The sequence below is a fragment of the Aethalodelphis obliquidens genome, unplaced genomic scaffold, assembly GCF_003676395.1.
Source record: "Aethalodelphis obliquidens isolate GAN/ISIS:26980383/991018 unplaced genomic scaffold, ASM367639v1 scaffold7, whole genome shotgun sequence".
NCBI lineage: Eukaryota > Metazoa > Chordata > Mammalia > Artiodactyla > Delphinidae > Aethalodelphis > Aethalodelphis obliquidens.
Window position 1 is genome coordinate 3,194,597 of NW_020837951.1, and position 11,674 is coordinate 3,206,270.

An 11,674-nucleotide genomic window follows, 5' to 3' on the forward strand; every position below is an offset into this window, starting at 1 on the left:
CTTTCTGCGCTAATAAAAAGTCCTAAAAAATGATTGTAGCGATGATTGTGTTTACCTGCAAACATACTAAAAACTGTTGAATTGTACACTCGAAATGGATGAATCGTGCAGTATGTGAATATATGTCAATAAAGAAGTTTTTTAAAGAAAACCCAGGGAGTTAGATGCCCACCCAGCACACAAGAAACTCAACTGATAGCTGCTTTCTCTGAATGGCTATATCACCATTATCCTGAAAAAAGAGAGAATTCAGATAAACAAAAATCTATGCATAAACATGCCTCATACAGTATTGGTTGTTCATCTGAAATTTACGTGGAACAGGCATATTCTGTATTTTTATTTGGTAAATCCAGCTACCCACCCCCAGGCCTGTGGCCATAGAGCTTCTTCTCCAGGTTCATCTTAGCCCCGGAGGAGTCCCAGCCCACTCTCCACATGCCAGCAACTGGGTCTTTGTACGACAGGATGGACCAGTGGTCATAACAACAGCAATAATAATAGATCACAACCTCTGAAACAGGACGTAAGACAGCTACTACTGCCTGCTGTGTATTGGGTTTTCACCTCGGGCTCTGTATCCAGCTTGATGTCCCAGGTGGGGCGTCTCAGCGAACCTGGATCGGACTCCCATGCAGCAGGAAAATTAAGCTCAGGGAAGCTGCCGAAATGGACTCGACCCTTAGGTCATGGGCAAGGTCACACCAGCTCAGGGACCCTACAGAGGAAAGGCGTCACAGATGCCAGCCGAGTGAGACCCTGAATCTTCCCGCAGCTGTCCGTGAGGATGCACCGGCCACCCTGCAGGTGTGGGAACCCCTCCTCCTGGGCCTCCCAGGGCCAGGGCTGGATTCCAGATGCTGGGAGGCTGGTGGAGCTCGGGCGTGGGGGTGGGCAGACAGGGTGCACGGCGAGTTACAAAATCCACACGGACCTCGGACTGGGCAGCGCTGTGTCCGCGGGAGTAGAGCTGCATCCTTGTCTGAGGCCCTGGGGCCTCCGAGACTCAACAGCGCAAACGCCCCGTGGTTAAAAGCAGGCAATAGCTTTCAGGAAGTGCTGCCTGACCTCCGTGAAGAGAAAGGGAAATGAAACCCCAAGTGCTTCTCTAAAAATTTCTCTAGGGGAGGGAGAGAAGCGTGTTCTGCTGACAGCCCAAATCCTCTCTGTGTGTATTTGCAGAGACCCCAGCCAGCGGAGGTCCTCTGTGCTAAAGCTCAGCTCTGGCCGGGCCTCTCCCCCTAACGCCTGCCCTGGTGTGCGGGGCTCTGCCGTGCCCGTGGCTGACATTGTGCAGCTGGGTTTATGGGAGGGGATTGATCCTGGAGCCCACGGACAGCCGAGAATGATGATAAGGACAGCTAACAGCAGGGTCCACTGCTACCTTCTCCGAGCAAACACAAGCAAACGGGGGTCCAGTGAGGCTAAGACTGGACATTGTGCGCAGAAGGGACAGAGCCCGAGTCCAAACCATGTGTCTCGCTCCCAACTGGGTCCCCGAGACACTGTTATTTGGATGATAAATTCCTTGGAAACAACAAACACGTGTTTTTCCATCTCTCAGCATCCCTGCACTTTCCAAGACAAGACCTGGCCAATGACAGGTACGACCACCACCACCAGCCTCGACAGAGCCCCACTCTGTCCCAGGGCTTAGACCCTGTCTAGCTGGGGCCGACCCTGCTCTGGGCCAGGCCCTTCAATCCTTTCAATTGTCATCAAACCGGCCTTTAAGGTCACCAAAGAGATTGGCCGGAGGGTCCCACCTGCCTTTTATTCCTGTTAAGTGAGTCACCCAGACAGCATTTCCGGACCCACCTGCAGCCTCTCCCTGAGCCGTGGAAACTTACTCCTTGGCCCAGGCCTGATGTCATCGTCAGGATAGGGTGGACAAGGGCAGAGGGGCTTTCTGCCCAGCCCCCTGCACCTGGGGCCAGCCTACCCTCTTGGGGGCAGAGGAATGAGTGAGGGGCTTCTAACCCCCTTCCAAATAGCCTTCACCTGGAGAGGCCCTTCCTGCCCCTTAGTGGTGAAACTACGGGCTCCCGGTGGCAAATCCCCACCAGCCCCCCGTCCCCAGTCGAAATCCCATGGCATCTCTCTGTTGCATGAGGGTAGCAGGGGAATAAGTGTTTCCCTGAGTAGATCCGGGAGATCCGGCACGTCAGAGTATGAGTGGGTGGCACCTACCTACCGGGGCTGGGGCAGGAGCCCTGCATCTCTAACCAGCGGTGCCCACCTGCCCGCCCAGACACGCGGGCCTGTCACACCCCTGGCCAGCCTGTGGGTTAGGGTGCCAGGTGCCATTGGTTGGCTCCCTCTGCTCCAGTAAGAAGGATGCTCAAAAGGACCTGTCTAGGGCTTCCCTGGTGGCGCAGTGGTTGAGAGTCCGCCTGCCGATGCAGGGGACATGGGTTCGTGCCCCGGTCCGGGAAGACCCCACATGCCGCAGAGAGGCTGGGCCCGTGAGCCATGGCCGCTGAGCCTGGGCGTCCAGAGCCTGTGCTCCGCAACGGGAGAGGCCACAGCAGTGAGAGGCCCGCGTACCGCAAAAAAAAAAAAAGGACCTGTCTAGAGGGAACTGTATCTTTGGGTCCCGGCCACCTGTGGTCTGGGCTGAAGGTGGACACCTGTGGGTTGTCTTGTTAGCTGCAAACCCAGCCCAGGGCTTGGAGGGGTGGCCCCTCCACGGGTAGGTTGTGGTGGTCTAAACATCATTGTCACTTGCCCCATCCTGGAGCTAAAGAGAAAATGGATGTACGTGGACGTGGCCCAGTTCTGAAGCTGGGATGCACTACACAGATGGGAGGTGTTATTAAACCAGTTTATTTCCTGGGACGTCCCTCCCAGCCAAATCCATTTCAAACCAATTAAACTGAAAAATGGCTGCAGAGAATGGTACATTGAGACTCTATGAAGTTTTTAGCCTTGGGCTTCTACTTCTGTGGGACCCCTGCCCGGGTCTGCTCAGCCCGCCTGCGGCCCCCAAAGGTAACAGGTCCCAATCCCTAAAACCTGTAAATGTTACGTTATATGGAAACAGGGTCTTTGCAGATGTGGTTAAGGATGTTGAGATGGGGAGATATTCCTGGGTTATCCAGGTGGCCCCATGTTATCACAAGGATCCTGATAGGACAGAGGCAGCGGGACATTTGACCCAGACAGAAGAGAAGCCACGTAAAGACGGAGGCAGAGACTGACTGCAGTGATTCATTTGGCCACAAGCCTGGGGACGCCTGGAGCCTCCAGCAGCTGGAAGAGGCTGGCAGGTTCCTCCCCTAGAGCCTCCGGAGGGAGCGAGGTCCTGTTGACACCTTGGCATCTAGAATTGGGAGAGAATGAATTCCTCTTGTTTTTGGCCACCCAGCGTGGTCCTTTGTGGTGGCAGCCAGCACACTGGCCTGGGGGGAGAAGCCTCTTGGGGCCTGGGTGGAAGTCTCTCCTGTCCTGACGGTCTGGGGTTTCCCAGCTGCAGGGGTAGATGCTGATGGAAACAGTGCTTGCCGGCCGAGCACCGCTGAACCTGCTCAGGTCTTTTCCTCACCTGGTCTGGTTGGTTTGGGGTTCGTGTGACTTCATGTTTTCTCCACCAGGCCACGCTGACCCCGCCCACAGCCTTGGGAACCGTGAGACCTCCACAGAGCCCCTTTCCTGGGATATGTCATGAGAGGATGTTACGCACACCTGAGTTCTGAGGCTGGCTCCGCAAATAAGACCCAGAAACGTCTTGACGGCACTGAAACCCCAGGGGAAGCCAGCCTCCTGCACGCCAAGCCCTGCAGCAGTGCCTGCCGTCCAGAGTGGTCTCAGCAAAGCTCTGCTCCCCGTCCTGGGGTCCAGGAGCCCCGTTTACCAGTTGCCCTGAGATGGATGACTTCACTGGGGGTTGCAGGAGCTCACTGGGCGTCCTGGCGGGTGTCTGGGGTGGCCCTTATGTCCTGCCCTGGCCCAGTCTGTTGGTCACCTGCCATGTTGCTGTAAAGAGCTTCCCACTTTCCTTGGAGGCCTGGGGGTGTCGAAGCTCGGCTGTGCAGCTGGGCACAGGGAAGAAGGATGGAACCCAGCTCCAGGACATGGAGCGATGCCCATGGCCCGAGGGGCTGAGGGGGCTTTGGAGGTTGTAGTGGACGACGAGAGCGCTGGGTGATCAGAGCATTGCCTGATTCCAGCAACGTGCTCTGCTCGCCCAATTTCCTGCAGTTAGGAGACGCTGATGACTAGTTCCTGGGCCAGAGGGGTTTCTTACGGCTCCGAGTGCCATCTGAGGACCCACAGCCAGCTTCCTACAAGGCACCTTGGTTCATTCACTCACACGTGCCAGCAGTGCCCACGGCGGGGAGAGCAGACGGTCACAGGCACTCTCAGCTGTGTGGACTCCGTGTGCAGGGCCCCGGGGCTCAGCCCCGCAGCCTGGTCTTGCCACCCATGCAGGAACCGTGGACTCCCTCTCGAGCCCCTGCAGACCCTCTGACCTGGGCTCAAGGCACCAGAAGCCGCAGGGCCAGGGGGTCTGACCTTCCAGCCAGCCTTGGTGGAGACGTCGATGAGAAGCCGTGGGAGCTGGGCTGGGAAGAGCATTGAACAATAATTCACACTTACCTAAGCTCCATCCTATTGGGAGGGAAAAGGGGTCTTGCTGGCTGTCTACTGGGCCAAAGCTTCCAGAAAATCTCTTCCTGATTGGATTCTGAACTTTTATCTCTTAAGCCCCAGAGTTGAAGGCAGCAGGGGATGGGGGAAAAGCCTGGCTTAGTTTTTCATGGGTGACTTTTTTCTGTACAAAGTCAGGTCTTATGTGTGTGGACTCTACTACAATGATCGTTGAATGCCTTTGGTCACAGGCCCTTTCCTCCTCGGATTTCAAAGCATTATCATGCTGAAACATGACAGTTTCCTGGCAAATTGGATCCCTCATCCCCACCGACAGGCCACCCATCATCTTTGTGCACTTGGAATGACAATAATTACAGCAATAATAATAGCGTTAGCTCGCATCTGTAGGGTGCTTTATGGCTGATGAAAGTCTTTCCGCATCCTTCATCCTCACCTCATCCCAGCGAAGGACCTGGAGACGGTGTGGAGGCAGCAGGGCCTCCGTGCACAGAAGAGGCGTGAGACCAACAGCAGCAGGAAGTCAGGCCTTAGCTGTGCCCCGACTGTGGCCCTGGTCTTGGGGCCCTGCTCAGGGATGGTCTGCTCCGCACCAGGGGCCCAGGCCTGACCCCCCACCTTCTCCCTTCCCTGGATGGTGACCTCCAACGCCTCTCCTGGGATCCCTCGTCCACGTCCCAGGTCTCTGACTGGGGCTATTCAGCCTCTGTACCATGAACTGCCCCCACCCACTCCAAAGATTGGTGGCAGCAGAGAGCTGGAGGCAAGGGTCTCAGTGCCCTGGTCCCTGGAAACACCCTTTTCTAGGGGTGTCAGCCTCCCAGCCAAAAGCATCTTGGAAACCACCTTGCCCGTTTTCAGGTTTGAGGGAACCGAGGGGCAGGGGAGACAGAACTGCAGACCCTCTGACCTCCCATCCGCTCCCCGTCACCTCCAGGCGTTGGGCTCCCCAGCGGTTCTGAAAGCCAAGCCCCAAGGGTCTCGTTGCCTGAAGGTTCCTTCTTTCCTAGGTGTGGGACCTCCCTGCCCTGGCCAGAGCTGAGGCCATCCGAGGGCTGCCCGGGGAAGAGGAGGCCTCAGCACGTGCCTCTCCTTCCTCCTGCCAGCCCTGACCCCCAGGGCGAAGCCAGGGAGTGGCCGGACCCTTGCAGGGCACAGCCAGTGCCCACTCTTTCTCCGCCTGGCAAGCCTGGCACTGGAGAGTTCTTGCTCCCTAGAGATGGTTGAACCTCCCTCCTGGGAGGTTCTGATCTGAGGATGGTCCCGTGTCCCTCCCGGAGACGCTCAGAGACCCCTCTCTGCCAGCTGAGAAGATGATGTTTCTGTACCGGAAGCATCGCCTGGATTTCTCTCACTCCAGGGACCCTGGCTGGGAGCCCCCACACGAAGCACTTCCCAAAGCTTGTTCCTTGGCATACAAGGCCCAAGAGGATCCCTAGGAGATGGCCGGCCTCACCTTTCCACTGCAGACCCACTGTGAGCACCTGTACCTGCGCAGGTGGAAGGCCAAGGGGTCTTAGGGAAACGGGGTCATGTGAGTACTGGCATCTTGGCAGGAAGAGGCTGCCAACCCCCTTGCCAGCTGCTCCCGGGGGAACTGCTCAGCATGTGTGGGGAGGATACACAAATGTTAGGATGTTATGTGTTGAACAAAAGATACACCTTTCATATGAGCAACGGGATCTCAGCTCTATCACACACATGTGCGCACGCACGTGTGCACACACACACGCACCCAGTAGAACAAGCCCAGGACCGAGCGCCGAGGACAGCCACCCAGGGAAGCAGGGGGAGGTGGCCTGGATGAAGGGGTGAAGGCAGCTCCCGCACTCAGGCTGTGAACACAGTCCTCCGTACGGGTCCCCCTGGGCAGGTCGTGGACAGGTGGCTTCCCCTCCAGCTCCGAGTCTCCTCAGTGGTGCCGGGATTAGAAGGTTAAGGAAAACGTGCACAGTTTGGAGGAGGGTCAGGTGATGATGCCCGGCCTTGGTCCACAGCAGCTCCCATGATGGTCTCTGCCAGGTGAGACGACCAGCGCTCATTTTCGTCTGTCCACTGTCCCTGTTTTCTAAATGTATGACTTTCATAATCACGAGGGCGATAAGCAGCTTGAAACCTGCAGGCCCGGCTGGAATGGCGGATCCCCCGGGGCAGAGCAGGGAGCCTGGCCTTCCCTCTCCCTCCTGGTTGCAGCAGCTTCCCGGCCGCCCTGACTAATTGGGGCCCGTTGCCCATGAGGGAAAGGGAACCCCCCCTGCCCTTGCTGACCATGGTCAGGGCCTGGGATCTGCTGTCCACGCCCCGCACTTAACAACAAGCAGACTGACAGCCGCCCCCTTGAAATGGAAATAGTGACCTACGTGCTCCACGCAAGGAGGGAGATGGGGTTTGCGGGCCACCTTCCCTGCCACTGCCTTTGCCATCATAAAGAACTGTGAAGGGCCCTTGTTCCCAATGCCACGTCCCATCTTCATGCCCACTGCCCCGGCCGAGGGTCCAAGAAATGTTCTCATGGTGGGGCTGTGGTGGTGGCTCCGGCAGCAAGGGGGCCGGCTCTAAGAATGAAGTGGGACAAGTGTTCCCAGGAGAGGAGCGGCACCCCAGAGGCTCAGAATGTCGGGGTGGCCTCTGCATGGACCAGAAGGAGAACTTCCCAGTCATGGGAGCAAAGGCAGGAAGCAGGAGGAAGCTGGAGAGTCTGCGATGCTCGCCCAGATTCCGTGGGAACTGGGGCTGCAGGACTGGAGGTGATGACAGGGCATCACTCCTGAGATCTCCGTCCCGACATCGCGCCTGTGAGCCGGGGCCTGTCCCGCGAGGCTCAGCAGAGACCAGCTGCCTCTGTTCAGTGCAGTCCTCAAACCTAGAAAGTATGTAAACCCATCTGGTGAGCGTTGGCCTCGAGATTCCCGGCCCAGAGCGTCTCGTTTGGAGGGGCCGGTGGGGCCTGGGAACCTGTAGTCAACAGGCACCCTGGAGATGCTGATGCTGGAGGCCCCTGGGTCACACGCTGAGAGGCACCACCTCCCTGCTGGCTGTTTTGCCTGCTGTGAGCCAGGTGCCCGGTCTGTAGCCAGCCGTGCGCTGGGAACTGGAGGAACACAGAGATCGCTGTCCGTGGGTGTTCTTTTCTGCAAAATTATTTGCATAATTAATGTGATGCAAAATTCTGCAAAAGGCGAAATTCCAGGGATGAGAAGAGATTAGAGGTGGTCAGGGTTGACTGCAAAAAGGCAGCGTAAGAGACTTTTCGAGGGGTGGGACGGTTCTTGATGGTTCTGTGCTGGGGGGTGCAGAAATCTCTCAGTTACTTGCAGACTCATTTGCCTCCTGCCTTCTGCCGGTCACCCCAGGGATGTCCTGCTCACCTAGTATCTTGGGCCAGAGTGAATGCAGCTGAACTCATCACGCAGCCCCGACACACACCCCTCAGCCTTCTGTCACCCTCAGCTCGGAGAGTTGTGCCAGCTCGCTTCAGGCCCCCAGATCTCTCCAGGATCGTCCCGCCCAGCTCCGCATCCCGTGCCTGTCCCCACCACTCCCAGACCCTGAACTCTCTGGTTCCCAGACACCCGTGAGCCCCACCCACTTCCTGTCTCCCCCATTGTAAATGCTAAGTTCAGGTCACCTCCTTTCTCCCCCAGGTGAAGGTCACAATCCTCTCACTGGTCTCCCTGGATCCAGCCCTACTCTCCATTCTCTACCCGGCCGCCAGGGTTCTCATTTTACTGTGTTCACTCCTCCCGCTCCCGAGTGCCTTCAGAGCACAGATGGCCATGTCTGAAAATGTTTACAGACATGTGAGTATACACGGGTGAGTGTGCACACACCCATCTCCTTGTCCTCACAGCTGAAAGGGCCTGGAAGCCACAACACCCCAAGGGCAACAAGCACACCCAGATCCCAGATCTTGGTTTCTAACAGCATTCTCTTCTCTCACTAAAGGCTCTGGGGCTCCTTGAAGAAATGGCTGATTCTAGACTGGGCAAGCCAAGACTGGAGCATCTTGTAGTGCCAGGGAGTAACGCAGCGTTCTCTCTCACACACACACAGACACACACAAATATACCGTGGTGGCCTGTCAAAGGGGCAAAGTCACCAACTGAAAGACTTCCCAGTGGCCAAAGATGGAACTATTTGAACAACAAAATAAAGTAGCATCAGTTATATCTCAAAGTTTAAAATACACGTGCGTGCGTTCATACTGATTTAGGAAATGATGGAGCCAGTCACTAAATGGGGTGGAAGAGGCACAGCTGTTCCGCAGAAGAGCCCCAGGTCACGTGTGCAGCGACCCCACCCTCAAGGAGGTGAAGGGTAACTCCCACTCCTGCAAGTGTGTACCGTACATCGTGACTTCCTTGCATGGAATACGGGGCCGGTCCCTGATCCACGGGGGCCACAAGGACAGCCCTGTGACCACAGATGCTGCGGCTACTCCGCGGCCCTTAAATCCCTACACGCGGGGCTGGGCGGAGCACGGGGCTCTGGGTCAGTGGTCAGCAAGTGTCACACTGTCGTGACGATGTGACCACCACAGCCCAGCTGTCCTGGTGTGTCCTTCACGCGCTTGCCAAATCCCCCTGCGGACTCAGAGGGAACCGGGGTGTATCCGCCAGCCACTCACCGGCCTCGGCAGGAGTTGAGCAAACAAGACACCGTTTGAACGTGACCTTTGGCTGGAGCCTCCATCCTCCGTCTTCTGGGTCGCAGCTCCTGGGGCAGCGGAAGGAGATGCTTCGCGCAGTGTTTCTCTGGGAGAAGGTCGCGGGGGCTGCTTGGCCCAAATGGGGCACAAAAGTGGGACGGGCTGTGCTTGGAAAGGCACGACAAGGTCTTTTCCAAGTACGACACGCTCTGCGCTCCACCCCCAGAGCAGTGCCATTAAATCACACCTGGGCACAGTATCTCCAGAAGGTTCCCACAGGAAGTCCCACATGTCGGCCCAGGAGCCCAGGTTGCTCTGTAATGCCCCACCGTGGCCTTTACTGGTGGACCCTGACCTCTCTGTGGGGACTACCCCACACCCCACTTCTCAGTACCCACCTCCCCAAACCCTGGAGGTGGCCCTCCAGCCATGCTGTTCCTCTCTCTCCGACTTTCCCCTGCATGGCAGCACCCCTGCATGGCAGCACCCCTGCATGCCTGCACCCCTGCATGCCTGCACCCAGAGAATGTGACCCTTGTGCCACCCTGATGATCCCTCCGCCTGACCCCTGACCCACTCCCCCAGGCCACACAGAGAGATGCTCGAGCAAAGGACAGGATGGGGGAGAAAGAAAGAGAAGAGGTGGGGAGAGCCCCGTCAGGAGCGTCCCGGGAGCCACGGAAGAGAGTGCTTCCGGAAGGTGCCGTCTGCGGTTCTAAATCCTGCCAAATGGAGTGAGATGCCACTGGGAACTGACCAAAGGGCCGGCCAGGGGTGGGGCCGCTGGACAGGGTGCTGGGGCAGTTTGGGCGCAGGGTGGGGGAAGCGGGGAGGGAGCTGGGTCAGGGAGTCGGATGCCCTTCGGAGTTGGTTTGGGGTAAAAGAAGGCAAAGAAATGGAGTGGGGTCTGCAGCACCCCGAGACTGGACAGTCTGGGTTTCTCATTGTTGGGGAACGTGCTGGTGGGAGATCCAGTCATCTTTTTGGGGCAGGGGGTGTCAGAAGCAGAAGCCAGCGGGCACGGAGGCCGCCCAGGGCCCAGGCTGTGGTGCGGGTGGGTGAGTGGGGAGGGAGAGGCTGGGGCTGTGTTTTGTTGGCTGCAGCCTGCCCTGCAGCACTGACCGCCAAGGATACAGGCGCCATTCAGCATCTGTCAGCTGCCATCCAGGACCATCACAACAAGCTGAACGTCCTGCGCTGTGTAAACACGGGGCCGCTTATGGGATTCTGAATCCTCAGGCTTTCCCATAGCTGCTGGGCTGGGATCTCACCACCAGCATCCTGGGGATAATGGTGGCCTGGACCCTGGGAGAAGGGGCGAGGGACCATCCCTGTTGTGTCTGAAGTGAGACCCACCCACTTGTGTGCTGGGCAGGCTGAAGGGACAAGCCGGAGCATGAGAAAGGGGTGCACCCCAGCCCACAGAGCTGCCTCCCCTCCTGCCCCGGGCCAGCAGAGGATGCTCTCAAGGGTCAGGGAAGAGAGAAGGGGGCTGAGCTTCTGCCACCGTGCCGTGAGGGCTGAGCAGCCCTGGCCTTGAAGGGGTCTTTGGGCTCCCCGGCCAGGTGGTTCCTGCTCTGGCTCAGAACGACCCTTGAAGCCAGCTCCCCTCAAAGCCTGTCCCACACTCCAGGCCCCCAAGTGACCTGAAAACTCCATTAAAAGCACAGCGGTCACTGGGCTGGAGGACAGGAGCGCCTCTGGGCCCCATGGGAGGTCGCCCTGTCTTGCTCTCTGGATTCTCGGTCCCCAGATCCCAAACAGAGAGCCACCCTGAGAGATGCAAGTGGCCAATAAGCCAGCCTGAGCTGTGCTTTACGTCCTTACTTCTCCCCGCTTCTGAATAACGGCATTTCCACAGCTCTGGACCCCGTGCTGAGCTCTGAAAATCAGTTCCAACAGGAACTTGACTAGGTGTGGAATGTTTTTGTTTCATCTCTCCTCACACTCCCAAATTTGCCTGGTTGGGTAATTAATGGGCCTATTTTCTTCTGCTCTTTGGAGAGCAGAAGGCTGCCTGAGGAGGAAGTACCACGGGAAATGATGGGGAAAAAACCCGCTGACCTCAACATGCCCACGTCTCCCACAGCAGCTCCCTGGCCAGTGGTGAGGGGCCCCATACAGATGCCCGTCTGCTTAAAGAATAAATCCCCCATGTCGCAGCTAATGGGGATGGATGGCCCTGCACCTGCTAAGAGAATTGACCGGTTCAATCAATACTTTTCGTCTGGGACAAAACAGTGTGTCACACAAACGCACCATCGCTCCCTGAACACGGCCTTGGAAACTGGATACTTGGGAGATGCTCATCTGAACGCCAGTCTGGCAGCCCTGTTCGCATAAGGGAGATTTGGCCACCCCTCCCCCACCTCCACCCCTCCCCCACCACCTCCCCCCACTTCCCTCACCTCCCCC

At 57.6% G+C, this 11,674-nt stretch overlaps 1 protein-coding gene across 1 annotated transcript in view; it reads left to right on the top strand.

The window, feature by feature from the left end:
* Positions 1-4,081: 4,081 nt before the first annotated feature.
* The window catches only part of LOC113619383 (uncharacterized), a 23,593-nt gene continuing 16,000 nt past the window's right edge, over positions 4,082-11,674 (top strand). Inside the window, 1 exon segment of the mRNA XM_027104097.1 lies at positions 4,082-4,143. Coding sequence (XP_026959898.1) covers positions 4,082-4,143 — 62 coding nt within the window.